Source organism: Ochlerotatus camptorhynchus, unplaced genomic scaffold (assembly GCF_037179485.1).
Source record: "Ochlerotatus camptorhynchus isolate MF236.1 unplaced genomic scaffold, CSIRO-AGI_Acam_v1.1 ptg000112l, whole genome shotgun sequence".
Taxonomy (NCBI): Eukaryota; Metazoa; Arthropoda; class Insecta; order Diptera; family Culicidae; genus Ochlerotatus; species Ochlerotatus camptorhynchus.
Window position 1 is genome coordinate 1,672,501 of NW_027040602.1, and position 17,139 is coordinate 1,689,639.

General features: G+C 41.0%; 2 protein-coding genes across 2 annotated transcripts; one reads left to right on the top strand and one right to left on the bottom strand.

Annotated features, from left to right (window-relative positions):
* Positions 1–4,262: 4,262 nt before the first annotated feature.
* On the bottom strand, positions 4,263–15,564 carry LOC135699591 (uncharacterized). The gene is made up of 3 exons (XM_065219876.1): positions 14,521–15,564; positions 4,547–4,710; positions 4,263–4,484 (listed from the first exon to the last, which is right to left on the bottom strand). Exons 1-3 carry the CDS (start codon positions 15,500–15,502, stop codon positions 4,269–4,271), a joined length of 1,362 nt encoding a protein of 453 aa, XP_065075948.1. The 5' UTR covers positions 15,503–15,564; the 3' UTR covers positions 4,263–4,268.
* Positions 5,036–7,313, top strand: Fuca (alpha-L-fucosidase). Its single transcript, XM_065219875.1, has 5 exons — positions 5,036–5,396; positions 5,454–6,065; positions 6,157–6,379; positions 6,436–6,688; positions 6,751–7,313. Exons 1-5 carry the CDS (start codon positions 5,174–5,176, stop codon positions 6,856–6,858), a joined length of 1,419 nt encoding a protein of 472 aa, XP_065075947.1. The 5' UTR covers positions 5,036–5,173; the 3' UTR covers positions 6,859–7,313.
* Positions 15,565–17,139: the final 1,575 nt, after the last annotated feature.

Sequence of the window (17,139 nt, forward strand, 5' to 3'; positions counted from 1 at the left end):
CATTTTTTTAACACATGTTTAAAGAGTATTCGAACTTATTGAACACCCTGTATTTAATGCATTTAAAAAAGTAGGCAATGTTCTGCATTGTGTAATTTATTGTTATTAACGCAGTAGTTCGTGGAATTTATTTAATTATAACAAACGTCCTTTTAAATGCCCTAAAAAAACTTTGTTTTTGTTTGCCCCAACCAGAGATATTAACATTTGAAAAGGGCATATTTTTAGTTGAAAAGTGTCAATAACTATTGTTCGACGAATGATATTGTCAAGCTCTGTGCAGTAAAAAATGTGCCCCTTCAAAAGATCCGAAAGTTGATTGGGACATCTTTGCTGAAAAATTTGAAATAAAAAAACTAGAGCAAAATAACTGTGTTTTTAGAGAAGCCCTAACTCAATTCAATAAAATAGCTCTAAATCGGTCAATTTAAGATATACTAAAAAGTTACTTAAAATTAGCTCAGCTATAACTTTGCCGAAAAATGTATACCTTAATTTCTACAAACTAAAAAGTTAGATTCAATGATAACAAGAACCACCCAAAAATTCATTGTCAAAAAAATGATTACCTTACTATAAGGAACAACTTTGTATTATACACTTTTTGTCTACAATTTCAATTACAGGCTCAAAATTTATCCTTCCACCTACACAGCAAAAAAAATGTAATATCGATCAACGTAATTCAAGCTGATGTATGAAATAATGATGTAATAGCAAAAAGCAGATACAATATTACATCAATGGATGTAATTTTGTTCGCAAAATCGATGTACATCGTACAATGTGATATTACACAACCGATGGATTGACCTGGTTGCAGCAGTTTCGATGTAATATTCAACAAGTTTTTTTGCTGTGTACCGTATGCGTAATAATGTTTGCACCATCGTACAAATAAGGACCCCGTTTCACCTGTGCATACAATGCCTTGGTTTTCTTTGCATGCACGTAACCTATAGCTCATACCGTATAGTAGGCTGTGTATAAAAGAAAATGATTTACTTAGTTTGACAGTTGCACCATGACGAAGTGGCAGCGTATTCGGGACTTGTCACACGTGCAAATGTCGCAAAAAGACATTTCAATCGCCGTGGGAGTGTCCCGGTGGACCGTCAAAAGGGTTTTAGACCGAGAAAAGAACTATCCGCGAAGGTGGCCACAGGTCGTCCGAGGGTTCCGAGAGTTATCGCTGCTTTCAAAATGAAGATTCGGGTGAATTCAGTGCGTTCAATATGGAAAATGGCAAAGGAACACGGGATCAGTGACTTTACGGCACGAAAGATCGTAAAGGAAGATTGCGGGGCGAAGTCGAGGGAACGGAATAAAACTCACATGATTACCAACCGCTATGAGTCGAACTTTGCAAGAAAATCTTGAACTTCCTTAGGCGTAAAAATCCGGTAATCCTGTTCACCGACGAGAGCATGTTTACCGTCGATCCCGTATCAAATTCCAGAACCGACCGGTATATTAGTTCTCTTCCGGTAAAAGATGTGGCCGACGAGCACAAGAACGTGTATCTGATCAAGCATCCTGCTAGCGTTATGGTGTTTGGATTGGTGGCTTCCATGGCAAAAAAATGGACCAGGTGTTCATTCCAGAAGGCGACAATGTCAACGCGGATGTCTACATCGGGATTTTAAGTAAGTATGTTCTTCCGTGGATCAAAGAACAGTACGGTCCGAAGCCAAATGTTGTATTTTTGTTTCCGTGCCACACTCGAACCGCACTCAGAAGTGGTTGCAGGAACATCTTCCGTTCTGGACGAAGGATATGTGGCCGCCATCCAGCCCCGATCTTAATCAGCTGGATTACTCAATATGCCGCGTCATGAAGGCCAAGGCCTGTTCTAAACGCCACCCGAGTACAGCAAGCCTCAGACAAACATTGACCCGTACCTGGAGAGAAATGGATCCAGACTACATTATTAGAACCTGCCGTGCATTCCGGAAGCGTTTGGAGGCCGTAATTGCAGCAAGTGGAAACTCGATCGATGATTAACATAGTTTAAGACTCTGAGAAACATCCCCCTTTGAATAAATTAAAAAAACAGGAAAACAAAATTTTTGAGATTTTTTTTAATTTTGACATTGCGCAATGGTGCAAACATTATCACGCATACGGTAAATCTGCATTCTGGACCACTGTGCAATGATAGCTTATTAAAGGCTGAGTTAGCAATTTTTAGCTGACGTATTTTTGCCTGAATAAGCTTTTATTTCACTTCCATTGTTTGCAGGGGAGGCTCATTTAATCAAAATGACGTCGGAAACAAAGTTGTATGAAACTGGAAAACATTTCCAGAAAAACATACACTCTGAAAAATAATAGAAAATATCGTCGGAAACAGAAATAAATAATTTAATAACGAAAAAATAAAATTTCATGATTATTAGACCTGTTCATTTTAAACGAAATTTAAATCCTCAGTAGACGTGTTTTTTCTCGAAGGCAAGTGTCACTCGAACCATAACAGCAATTTATAAAATAACGAATATTTTGAATGGCTCGAGTGACACTTGCCTTTGATAAAAAAACACGTCTACTGAGGATTCATATTTATGAAAAAATCATATATCAATGAAACAGTCATCGGTCGTCATTGAAAAGCAATGCAACTATGTTCTGTCAATCTAATTGACTTTTATTGGTTCTGTTGTCTTGTGAATTTTAGCTAAAACGGCCTCTTTTCTGATTTTTATCTCTCAATCTATGAAATAAACACGAAAACTATGTTGGAATGAAACTTCTAGAACAATATGAGGAACATTATGCCGTACACTACACATTTTTATAACATACGGGTGGAAAATTCGTAGAACAAATACTTTAAAATTCTTCACTTTTTAAGATATCTTCGAGCATGAAACTAAGTCAAACTTCAATAAAATCACTTCTAATAGTCAACCTTTGGTCACAAAGTTGATACATGACACATTAAACTTTGCTATGAAAGTTGTTACAGCAGTTTTCGTTATTTCAGTCTCGAGATACAAATATTGTAAGCCGTAAATTACCTTAAAAACATAAAATTAACATGAAGCACCTCAAAATCATCACCGATTTTGCTGAAAATTTACACAGAAGTACAAATTAACATGACGAACAGTAATCACGGTTGACCCGTTACATTCCGAACATTTCGTTTAGAATGAACAGGTCTAATGATTATGTTCAGCTTAGCATTGTTATCTATTCTGCAATTGACACAATGGTTGAAGCGTCCAATTGACCAAAAACGTAAAATATAAACAACAGTAATGACCTGATTTTGTCAGTCCCCTATTTGAAAATCTCTGCTGCTAATGTTCTACTAAACCCATCTACAAGGTGCATGAGAAAGCTTTGGAATTACGGTTATGTGATATTATTGATATGTATAAGTCTGATGAAATCGGGTCATTACTGTATTAGGCGTTGTTCATTAATTACGTAACGCTAAAAATTGACCCCCCTATACTTATTACGTTGCGCTTTTAAAGCTCCCCTTCCTCTCATTTAGTAAAATTCAGATCCATAGGTCAACATTAGAGCCTTTGCCTTTATAGGCATTCTTTAGATTATCTATGTTATACACTAAAAGCTCTTTTAATGAAAATTTTTTCGTCCTTCTTCAACCAAATTTAATGTAACTACGTAGTTTAAAAAAATCTAAAAAAAAAAATTCAAGAAAAATAAGGTGACTTTAAAAATGCTGCACCCATCCTGCATGATAGCAAGATTAAAAAAAGGCGTAAACAGAGGTTGGTCATGTTCAATTATCTTTCCGGATTGTAAATTTGTTTTCGTGATAACTGTCTGCTATCTTGTTTACTGGATAGCTTTGTGTATGGTTGATAGATCTATCATTTTTATGATTTTTTCAATACATGGAATTCGTGGCTCAAACGTAGTTATTAGCTTAAAATCAAAGTGTTTTTGTTATTCAAACGGAATTTACGCAACTTTTTCGAAAGCAATACACCTAAAATATAATAATGGTATCTTTGACTTTATTTATCAATAATTATTTTTAAATCGTACATATTAATTGTGATGTGTTTGAGCCTTAATTATTTAAGCATTACATCTACAATGAATGATTATGATGAATAATTATATGCTCTTCTGTGGCGTAAGACTCTGTCGAATTCTAATCATAAGAAATTCTTAATTTAACTTTGGAAATGCGCAATTGCTCTTTTCTTACCACAGCATACATCTTAATATCCTAGAATTGAGTGTTAGAGTAGTTTGAACTTGGCTTTCAAAATGTCGCAATCAATTCATTGGATATCCAAAACTACCACTTCCTCGCCCAGGCTCTTCAGTGTCTTGTAGCGATTCGCATGCACCGCCATATCGATCAAATTGGTATTGGTAAAGTAATCCAGCAGGACAGCATTGGCCCGCAAACTCCACGGTCCGCCCAGCATCTTCATCAGCTTCGGATTGATCAGGTTGGCACGCTCTTTTGGCATCATATACTTCTCCTCGGAGGACTAAAATTTGAAGGAAAAGTTGATTGTTCAAATCTTAAGTGGCAATGATTCCGAACCCTTACGTAGCTGCTCTGCAGGCCCTGAATGCCGTGGAAGTTCCAACCGATGTCCTTCGGTGCATCCGGATGCTTTTGGGAGAAGAGATTCTTCATGAACTCGCCCAGCTCGGTGTGTTTGAGGAACGAGCTCGAATGCTTCTTCCACGGTGCCCATATGAGATCGGATGCTAAAAAAGAAAAAGAAAATAAGGAGAATGGTTTTGTACTATAGAGCTTTGCTGATTTGTATGGTAGTTCAGTACGGACATCTGTGTCAATATTTTGAAAGTGTTACTGTTGTGTACAAGATTGAGTGCAAGTTAAGCTTTCGATTTACAAGTAGGCGTTGCATCAGGGTTGAAATACAGATAGTTGTCCACGCTCAATTGGGCACGAAGAACGCAAACACTTCGATTCCCGCAAGATTTGAATTTTATTGATTGAACTGTGAGATTTCAATCTAGAGAAAATAGGTCAAACCTAGAAAAGACTTTTTCTCTCAGCAAGTTTATTCAAACCGATGCCGGTTGTAAGCAAGAGCAGCGGTGCGGTGCGCTGATCTTTAGTAAGGCGTGAAACTCTCGTCCAGCCGGTTCAATTATCGCTGATTGAGCTCCGTTCTATCGCAAGTGTAGTTAGGTAGGTATAGTGATGAGTTTACGTTGTTTGTTATTCTGTCTGGTGATATGGCTTCATTCTGCGACTGGCGACGTCGAGGAGAATGAAGTTGGAAAGTACGAACCAACATGGGCCAGCCTTGATTCGCGGCCACTTCCGCAGTGGTACGACGATGCAAAGGTTGGAATCTTCTTGCATTGGGGTGTCTATGCCGTGCCAAGCTTTGGATCGGAGTGGTTCTGGATTAATTGGCAGGGTGAGTGCAGGTCAACTTTCTCTTATCAATATTATATGAATGATGTTATGCTTTTAGGGTATAAATATGATAACTATGTGGATTTCATGACAAAGAACTACAAACCGGGTTTCACATATCAGGATTTCGCTAGTGATTTCACTGCTGAACTGTTCAATGCAACGGAATGGGCCTTACTGTTTGCCCAATCTGGAGCTCGTTACGTGGTTCTCACCAGCAAGCATCACGAAGGATTCACCTTGTGGCCTTCAAAGTACACGTACAGTTGGAATTCGGTTGACGTAGGTCCTCACCGGGATATCGTCGGAGAACTCTCTACTGCCATCCGGAACAATACCAAGCTCACCTTCGGTGTCTACTATTCGCTATTTGAGTGGTTCAATCGCCTCTACAATGCAGATAAGCTTCATGCTTTCCTCAAACACGACTATGTAGACTTTAAGGTGTGGCCAGAGTTGAAAGAGCTGGTCACCAAGTACAAACCGGAGGTTCTTTGGAGCGATGGTGATTGGGAAGCTCCAGATGGTTACTGGAAAGCGAAGGAGTTCTTTACGTGGTTGTACAACGAATCCCCTGTTAGGAACACGATAGTGACCAACGATCGATGGGGCATTGGAACACTTTGCCTACATGGAGACTTCTATACCTGCTCCGATCGGTACAATCCAGGTAAGTGTTTTGCCCTTGAAATGCATCGTATCTCAAACTCGAATGCTTTCTGAGGATTACTTACTTTATCTTAATCTGATTTATTCAATAGGTGTCCTCCAGTCGCACAAGTGGGAGAATGCAATGACGATTGATAAGAATAGCTGGGGTCATCGACAGAATGCCAAGCTGGAAGATTTTCTCACCTCGGCCGAGCTGATTGCGGAGGTTGCCATCACCGTTAGCTGTGGTGGCAATATTCTGATCAACGTAGGTCCCACCAAGTACGGCACGATCGATCCGATCTTTGTGGAACGTTTGACCGATATGGGAAGGTAATCTCGCTAAAAACTAAATGATAGAACAACCAATCAACGTAGGATTTTTATAGGTGGCTCAAAACTAACGGGGATGCTATCTACAAGAGTAGGCCATGGACTCACCAGAACGATACAATTACTTCCAATATTTGGTACACCTCGAAACCCGTGAAAGCGGTGGGCGAAACAGGGAGCTTTACCAATCTGTATGCTATCGTTCTGAACTACCCATTCAAGACCAACAGTGTAGTGTTGGGTGCCTTGGATAAACATTATACAAAGATAAACCAAATCACCATGCTGGGATTCAATACGAGCTTGAAGGTAAGCGTTGTAAGATCTTGTATTTTTGGCCTTACTGGAAATTTAGCAACTTGATTTTTTAGTGGAAACCGACGGAAAATGGTATTTTAGTGGAATTCCCGTCCAAGAACGAAATCGATCGGCTGCAGCTCAGATTTGCTTGGACGTTGAAAATTGTGCTTTCTTCGTAGGAGCGGTGGCAACAGAATTGTACACTAAGATAGTTGCATTAGCATAACCTCAACTGATTAGCTAAATCTATTTGAATAAAATTGATGAATGTAAGTTTCACGACAGAAGTTTATACCGTGGGTAGATGGAATGTGACACATTCAACTCCTATTCGTTTTGTTTAGCTTGATGATAAGAAAGCAGGTTTTCAACTGCATCTCACGATGATATAATAATGCATTCGTGATGGTTTGAAACTCGTAAAATAGGTTATTACTGCTGTTTGGAAGATGGTAGCGATGATACAGCTAATTTGCATAATGCTTTTCACCAGGTCTCTGAGTTTAAAATGGAATCGTCTTGGAACGATGTAACAAGCGGTGTGTTCACCGGCCGAGCTTTGTTCGCCACTAATTTGTTCGAAAATTTGCTGAAAAGCTCCAGTAGTGATTAATTTACTTATTTAATATGTCTGTGGCTCATATTAAACTTTGTTTGTACATTATTGTTTCAACGAAGTTATTTTATAAAAGTTTATAAATTATGAAGTGGTGAGAATGCATACATAAGCCCATCAAAACCTAATCTGTCGTATATCTGGGTGGATCTAAATGAAAATGGTTAGTATCCGGTTTTACACTCAAAGCCTTGAACCAGCTGAAAGTTTGTGTCTCCAATGTTTGACCATAAATCATTGCATGTTAATATGGCATAGATCAAAAATATAACGATTAAATTCAATTGTCCTTTCAGCCTTTTAAACAAGATCTTAAGCTCAAATATTATGTTCTATTCGGTTTAGATTCATCTGGACAAACGGCTGCCATTCCCAAGAAACAGTTTTTGTTGCTCGCGGTGCCGTCCCCGGGTTTTAATGGCATTAAAATTCGATGATAATTGGTGTAAAGAGAGCGGCTAACGTTTTTTCTTTCTGAGCAAAGCTGGAGGGTTCAGTTTTTACACTATGGATAAGTTAATATCGTATTTCTTGCTCTCCTAGTATGATTATATCACTTCCATTCAATGTATCATCGATGACGCCGGGAATTATTAGAAATAGCTGCAACTCGACGATAACTGGTGTGCTGTAATGTAAAAGGCTCGGTGGCCTGATGGCGACCATTTTTGCTTATTGAACAGTAGCTCGTGAACTCAGCCTCAGGCTTCTTAACATTAAAATGTCCTGATGAATGTGGGCGTCTTAGTGGAATACCAGTATAAATAGAGAGAGCAGGATTAGTAATTTCCATTTAATTCCACTACCTCATTTGCTTATGCTTGACAGATACGCGTATTCGTCTACAATTTACAGACTTCTTCAGTGTCTTGTACTGATACTCGACTAGTATCGAGTATTAGTACAAGACACTGAAGAAGTCTGCACATTGTAGACGAAATACGCGTATCTGTCAAGGATAAGCATAAAAGTAGTGGTATTAAATGTAAATTACTAATCCTTATCTCTCTCTCTCTCTCTTTATATTATTAAATAGTCATTTGTTTAACTACTTTATTTACAAGGTTTTCAGCCAAGGTTGAACCAGCTTTGGGATTAAAATGTCGTTAATGTCAGAGCAAATGAGCAAAAGTTGAAATTTTCCCGGACATTACGTACATCGAAAATTCATAATTCATCGTAGAAAAAACATTCTATATTAACACTCCGAATACGATGGGTAAAATACTTTACGTCGACTATGAAGCCTCCGAAAAACGTCTAACAGCAAGTTTGCAATGACATAACTTAGCTATTTTTTGATGAATCCAAAAAAAATTGTTTATCTAGAATTCCTAGAATTGGAAGATTATTTTAATTGCAGAAAGATTGAAAATAGGGTCGTCTTTTTTTTTCAAAAGCCAAAAGTCGTTACACGTTTTTTTAAGGGTGTGTTTATGAGATTTGCAAGTGGCTTAAGATCCACGATTTAGATTAATGGGCACAAATGTTCATAATTAGCCAAAATACAGTCATGGTTCCTATATATGGAAGCTAGAGATAACGGAACGGTCCTCGAAAGATCCGGAACATCCGTAAAAGTGGTCGATCCATGAACCCCTGATCCTAGAACTCCACGGTTTTTTTTTTCGAAAACATTAGGATATAAATTAATTAAGGGTCATGACATAAACATGTACCAAGAAGGCCAAGGGACCGTCCTCCGAAAGATCCGGAACATCTTTAAAAGTGGTCAATCCATAAAACTGATCCTAGAACTCCGCAGTTTTTTTTTTAAAAACACGAGGAGCTGTGATGATAGAATGAATTTGGGGTCATGACATAAACATGAACCTGTATGGCCATAAGACCGTCCTCCGGAAGATCCGAAACATCCGTAAAAGTGGTCAATTCATGAAACTGATCCTAGAGCTCCGCAGTTTTAGAAAAACACGAGGAGCTGTGATGATAGAATGAATTTGGGGTTGTGACCCTGATAACATGGACCCTGATAGCCATAAGACTGTCCTCCGAAAGATCCGGAACATCCGTAAAAGTGGTCAATTCATGAAACTGATCCTAGAGCTCTACGGTTTTTTTTCGAAAGCATTTGAAACTGTGAAATAATAAAGAATATGGAGTCATGACATAAACATGTACCAAGAAGGCCATGGGTCCGTCCTCTGGTAGGTCCGGAACATCCGGAAAAGAGGCCAACCAATAACACTGATCCTAGAGCTCCGAATTTTTTTTCAAAAACATTAGGAACTGTGATATAAGAATTTGGGGTCATGGCATAAAGGGTTGATGCATATATTATGTCACGCTCTAGGGGGGGGGGGGGGGGGAGTGAATTGCCCTGAAATCAAGTGGTCGAATCGTGCTACTGAAGAACGAAAGAAGACGAAGAAGAAGAACAACTCTGGAGCGCACAGTGCTGAAGCAGAAAGTGACGATGTTGCTTTCAGTGTGAGTGTGGAACAAGACGCTCTGCAAACTGTTGATAATGAGTTCCGGTGGGTGCTCGGTAGTGGTACTTCAGAGCATATGGTGAATAACAAGGGTCGTCTTGTGAACGTTCGGAAGCTTGAGGTACCAACCGTAATCAATGTTGCTAAGTCAGGTGTGTCGCTGATTAGTCGTTTCGCTGGTGACGTCACAATGAGCGCGGAAGTGAACGGAAAACAGCTGAGTTGCACAGTGTACGATGTTTTGTTTGCTCCTGGCCTGTATACCAACTTGTTCTCCGTCAAACGAGTGGCGGAACGCGGAATGGAAGTCTTATTCGAAAAAAAAAACAGTGTGCGAATCTCGAGAAACGGAAACATTGTGTGTACCGCGGATCGCAAAGGTCGGTTGTACGAACTAAACGTCGAAGTGATGAAAGTGTCGTCTGCGATGGTGAGTGAATCAGAAAGCAAATTATCGCTGTGGCACCGTAGATTTGGCCACATTGGTAATGCTGGTTTGCTGAAACTGATCCGAAGTGGCATGGTCGATGGAATTGATGATAGTGTTCGTCACACAAGTAATTTGAAGGTGTGTGAACCCTGTATGATGGGCAAACAAGCGAAGTTGCCTTTCGAAGAGTGCGACAGACCTCGTTCGGCACGTCCGCTGGAATTGGTACATACGGACGTGTGTGGTCCGTTCAAGCCGGAATCTTGGGACGGAAAGAAGATTTTTGTAACTTTTATTGACGATTACACGCACTTTACGGCAGTGTATACGTTGAAAGCGAAGAGTGATTTGGTGGAAGCATTCAAAAAGTATGCTGCGATGGCTACGTCACATTTCGAACGGAAAATCGCCAGACTGCGTTGTGATAATGGAGGCGAATATATGAACGCAGAATTCAAAACGTACTGCAGTGAAATGGGAATCGTTATGGAACCAAGTGTGCCGTATAATCCCCAACAAAACGGTGTCGCGGAACGTATGAACAGAACGATCCTCGAACGCGCGCGGGCAATGTTGGATGAATCGGGTGTGAATAGGCTCCTGTGGACTGAAGCAGTACAAGCAGCAGTTCATGTGGTTAACCGGAGCCCTATAAACGCTTTAGCAGTTGCGAAAACACCGTACAAAATGTGGTACGATCGGAAGCCAAACGTATCGAGGCTACGCGTGTTCGGAAGTAAAGTGTTTTGCCATATTCCGAAGGAAAAGAGATCCAAACTGGACGCTAAGAGCCGCGTGTGTTATCTCACCGGTTACGGTGTTAATGGTTACCGCGTGTGGGACCCGGATCAGCGGAAAGTGGGCATCTGTCGGGACGTGGTAATCGAAGAACCTCCGGTGAAGAAGACTGTTCATCAGGATGTGTACACAAACGATCATCTAGTATCCGATCACCTGTCGGAGCCGGACGCGAGTGCTTCAATCAGAGCTGCGGAAGAAATTAAACCACCGGCTGAAGAAGAAACTGATGACGAAGAAGATGTGCCATTAAGAAGAAGCGAGCGGCAGCGGAAGCTTCCGGAACGACTTTCAGACTATGAAGTGTGTATGGCGTTCGCGCTGAACGCGGAAAATTACGTGCAAGACCTGCCAGATAACGTCGAAGACCTGCGTGAGCGAGAAGACTAGCCCGCCTGGGAAAAGGCGATCGAGGATGAGCTGCGGTCGCTGGAAAAGAACCACACTTGGGACCTGGTAAATCTTCCTGCTGACAAGCGTGCAATTCCAAGTAAGTGGGTCTTTAAAATTAAACACAAGGCTGATGGAAGTGTCGAGAGGTACAAAGCGCGTCTTGTGGCAAAAGGGTGCTCCCAACGTCACGGCTTTGATTACCAGGAAACGTACGCACCGGTTGTTCGTATTAGTACAGTCCGTACGTTGCTAGCAGTAGCGGTTCAGCAAAACCTTCACATTCATCAGATGGATGTACGCACCGCCTTTTTTAACGGAAGCCTATCGGAAACCGTATATATGCGTCCACCTCCAGGATTTGAGAGGGGAAGTTAAGTGTGTATGCTTAACAAATCCTTGTATGGCTTCAAACAGGCGCCTCGCAGCTGGAATAAGCGCTTTCATGAGTATATGTTGAAACTGGGTTTCAGACGTTCTCAATACGATAGCTGCTTGTACGTACGCAAGACGAAGGACGTGGTCGTTTACTTGATCCTATACGTGGACGACATTACCTTAGCATGCAATTCGTTGACGGAGCTAATGATAATCAAACGTAGCTTGACTGAGGAGTTCGAGATGGACGATATGAAGGAGTTGAAGTATTTTCTCGGTCTGAAAGTGGAAAGAAACATGGAGAAAGGAGGCTTAACTATCAACCAGTCCCAATACGTTCGGGCACTTTTGAAGCGATTTGGCATGCAGGACTGTAGGCCAGTGGCTACTCCATTGGGGGTCAATCTGAAACTAAAGAGAAACGATTCGGAAACGGCAACGAAACATCCATACCGTGAACTTTTAGGATGCTTAACGTATTTCATGCTGTCGTCACGTCCAGTCGGCCGTGAACTTCCTCAGCCGTTTCCAGAGTGAAGCAACGGACATCCATTGGACGCACTTGAAACATGTTTTGCGTTATTTACACGGCACAACGGAATACTACCTTGTATATCAGCGAAGCAAAACTGCAGAACCTCTGCAGGGCTACGCCGACGCTGACTGGGGAAGCGACATCAACGACCGTAGATCAACGGATCAACCTCCGGCAGCTTGTTCCAAGTATTCGGAAATTCAGTACTGTGGACAACAAGAAAGCAACCGACCGTTTCCCTATCATCTACTGAGGCAGAGTACGTGTCGTTAAGTCAGGCTGCATGCGATGCGATCTGGCTCAGGAATCTTCTAAGCGACCTTGGAATCGATTGTTGTTCTCCCACCACGCTCTACGAGGATAATCAATCGTGTATCCATATTACGAACCTTGTGACCAGAAGAGACTGAAGCACCTGGATATACGCTACCATTTCATCCGGGAATGTATTCAAGGCCGCCAGATAAGAGTGGAGTACGTACCAACGCAGAGGCAGGTTGCTGATGTGTTTACGAAGAGCCTTCCGGCTGGGCCGTTCAAAGAACACCGTTTCACGTTTGGTCTGAGAGGGGGTGTTGTGAACCAGACAAAAGCGTAATATTTACCCTTAACTTGAGTTGTTGTGGTTAACAGTGTTTTAACAAGTGTCAGCTTCCAACCTTGATTTGTATTGCTCTTGTTCTTTCTTTTATTCTAAATATAACTATCACTGCGTGCATACGTATTGGACTTTTATTCTCGTCAAACTTTAGGGCAATTCCATTAGGTTCAGAAAAGTAGTGAGAACCTTCAAGAAGTTCCAAAAATCAAAGATAATCCAGATAACATCAGCAAAGTTTAGAGAACTTATGATTTTTTTTTTGAAACTACACAGAAATTCCGAGAAATTCACGGAAGTGCAGAAAATGACGGGAAGTTTAGACATCTTTAGGATAGTTTCATTAATTTCAGAGAAATTTCTGCAACATACCAGAAGAGTACCGAGAAGTTCAGATAACTTCAGGAAAAATTAGGGAACTTCAGAGTGGTGGGTAGAAGTTAAAGATGATCGGGTTTCGGGTTTTCAAACGAAGCGGCGCCGGTGGTGTAGTGGTAAGCGTGATTATCTCTCACCCCAGCAGGCCTGGGTTCAATCCCAGTCGGTGCCGCCGGGATGTTCTGAGGCATAACATCTCTGATCGCGCCTTTCTTCGAAGGGGAAGTAAAGCCGTTGGTCCCCGGTTCATGAGTTGATGGGTCGATAGGTAGGGTCCAGGTGTGGGAGCTGCTTCCTGGCGTCGGTAGCATTGGTGCTCAGCACGGAAAACAAATCAAAGGGTTTTCAAACGGGTTTGGGTACAATAACAAATGACGCTCCATGCGTTTCATTGCTGAAAAGTCCGTGTGCAGTTTGGTGCAATCACATATTTGATAAAAAAAATAACTAAAAGACGCACGGCGCATCAAATCGAAGGAATCACAGTATGTATTTGAACTTCAAATATTTCAAATGATACGATGCATAACTTCAAAAATCACAGTTTCAAATTACTTACACCATGTATATTTTTCCTGAAAGGATTTTTTTTCCTACAGCGTTGTCTCAGACCTCATTTTGATTGGAAATGATGTTTTCGAGTTATAATTTGTTAAAAAATATCGAATAAGCCTTTTTAATTTTTTTAAACTCAATTCAAAATGGTCGAATTTTAGCTCAAATGTGAAACAATTAAAACCGATTCGTTATTTAACGAAGAACTGCTTAATGCCAGAAATGTTTTGTTTTGTTGAACGACAATATGACAAACAATTATGCAAAGTTTCATGCAAATCGTAGAATTAAATATACAAAAAACTAAACTGTATTCATATGAGAAAACTGAACTGTATGCGAAAAGAGAAATTAGGATCCTGTGTATGGATTGTAATTGAAATGGTCAACTGAGAAAGGTTATTTACACATTTGAGTCGCAAATCTCAACTAAAGTAATAAACGTTTAAAAAATGGTCGGCACATTTCTGAACATGAAAGCGCTCGGTTTGCTGCGCAAAACTCATCTTCTCGCCACACATTCACTCAAAGATCACACAAAAGTTCTCTTCCATTCATTACAACCGTTTCGCCATAAATTAGATAATGACCCTTTTCGTTGTCATCAGGCATCGTTGTCGCGCCACGCCGTTGTTAGTTTGATTGGCAGCGCAGAAATTGTAGCAACCGTAATGCGTTTCCAGACTTGATTCACTTAGATGTGTATAACTCACCGTTCAAACTGGCCTCGTGGTTGTACGTAACGAGGATGTACTTTCCTTCCCGTCGCATCTGGTCGATCGTGAGTTGGTAGGACTCGGTGTCATCATTTTCATCATCTCCGAACCGCGGTCGGCGGTAGATCAGGTCACCCAGCTCCTGGTCCAGAATCTGCAGAAATTCATTGTGTTGCTCCGGGTGGTTGTGGAATCCAAGTGGGAATCGTCGGAAGTCCAGAACTAAGGTCTCCTCGGAAAGGATCGCGAAACGGCGGATGTCATGTAGGATCGGAACGATCCAACCTACCCGGTAGCTTTCGTTCATAATCCAGAAGTTGCGCGTTCCATTATGTGAAGGATGGTATCCGACGGAGAAGTCCAAATAACGAATGCCGTACACCAGCTGGGTCCAGATATTCAGGTCCTGACGGAAACCGACCCGTTTCAGAAAAATGTGGTTGACGTTGGCCTTGGTTTGGTAGCATGCAGAACAATGAGTTCCCGGAAGGAACAGGTCCTTCAGGGAAACGTTTCCAATGCCTCGTTCGGTGAACATCCAATTCGGTTGGATCTTGAGACACTCGAAGGTTTGAAGTTCGTTGTTCTTGTCGTGACTGACCAGATAGAAGTCGAAACACAAGGGTTTTGCCCGACGCTTCGGGATATGGCGAAGGACTTCATCGTAGTTCCATCCTCCTGGGAGACGCTGTTTACCGAATTTGAGTTCCGTCACGATTTCACCCGACGTCTGTCCTTCCACCAGAACTTTGATCGCTGGAGGAGCATTCGATAACGCTGGATTCTCCGTGTAGAGTCCTATCCAGTCGGGAGGTGTTTCACAATCTGGACCCCAATTGATCACTAGCGATGCATCCTCGATGTGTCTCGAAAGTGACGATAAGGTCAAATATACCGGGCATGTATCATCACCGTGCACGTGGAATACACCAAACACTAGCAATAACCCGGTTATGAACGCACTGCGCCCAAGTCTCATCTTGTTGGTCAAATTTTCTCAACGCGATACGTCTTGCGACCTCCAGCTTCACGCGACTACTGAAAGAGTCTTTCGACCTAGGATGACCAAGACGCAGTTTGCTGAATGCATTCAGCCAAGAGAGCAAGTAGTAATTTTGGCACGCGAGACGAACGCGAAGCATCATATCTTGAGCCGGTGTCGGTTGGTCAAACTCGTGACGTTTCGCGACGCGGTGGGCAGTGGATTCTCGGTGTGTGCGTGCGTGTGATAATGAAGGATTAGGCTGGATGGAGTTGAGTGGATTTAATTGAACCAAATTTGACGTTGGCGGGCGGAAAATGGCGTCATGTACGCATGCTTGGATTAGCGTTTTGCTGGAATGCATTTTCGGGATTATTTATGCTATTTTAATAATAGGAGAAGTAGGCTTTTTTGACGTAGAACTACGTCTTTGTCGACTATATTGGGGTGCAAATCAAAAAATATGTATGGTGAAAAAGTGTTAGGTTTTGAATGCTTGTAACTTTGACATTTATAGATGAAATTTGGCCATGTTTCGAATGACTACAATTGAACTAATTGTTTAAATCTAATGTGACTTGAGGTGTCACATGATAAATTTTATTCGTTTGAAGTCGCAATTTTCCTCATGCCTCATACGAGCTTTTGCTTTGACTTTGAAATTCAATAAATGGATTCCCCTAATTTTCAATAACTGTTGTACTAAGCACCTACTTACTGGAAACCAAACGTTTGATTTGAGAAAAATCACAGTATTCTATTTTGCTAAATTCTACGCACACGCTGTAAACTAAATAATGATGATGCATGATAATTTTATGTTAGGGTTGCACCAAACAAAGAGGTGCTTAAACCCCGTATGATCGTTATACCCCTTTCTCCCCTACTTCCTACATATGAACCAACATTTTGTTCAATATTGAAAGTACCGTCATCTGACTAGGAAAACAACTGCCTGTTGCGTTATCATAAAATGCAAACTTCACTCTCTTCTCTGATTCAGAGACCTAATTTAAAACTAATGATGGAGCTACTGAAAAAAATAACGTATTTTTTTGGCAATTGTTTTATCCCACAACATGCATGGCGTCTTTGTGGACTATACTGGGATGCTACTCCAAAATACGGTTGACACGGCTCAGTGCAATCATTTGAATTTTCATAATTTATTACATTTTAGGAAAAATACTTGAACCAACATTGAACCATTTCCGAAACAATGAAATACTTGAAAAAATTAAGACAAAGTATAATAGTCAAAAATGCATGACAAACATCAATTTTGCTTAGTTCTACGTCATACTGCGGTCGTGTCTAGGACACAACCTATATTTTTTTGTTATGATTTTTCTATGATCAATAGTAAGTACTCAGCAGTACTCTCCTGCGGCAGTGAAATTTGTGTTCTTTCATTAGTCCATATCCTGGTCACCCGTGTCATGTCCTTCATCGCTTCCGTGGTAGTTGTGTCACAAACGGCCCTTTTCATGGCCCCAGTTCTTTCTTCTTTCATGATGCGCATTACCCTTGGGCAATTACTTCACTGTTTGCGGTTCGATTTAATCCACCGCCTGATTGCATTGTGTTCATCTTGAGAGTATTTTTTGCGTGATCAAATAATAAAAGTAATTGAT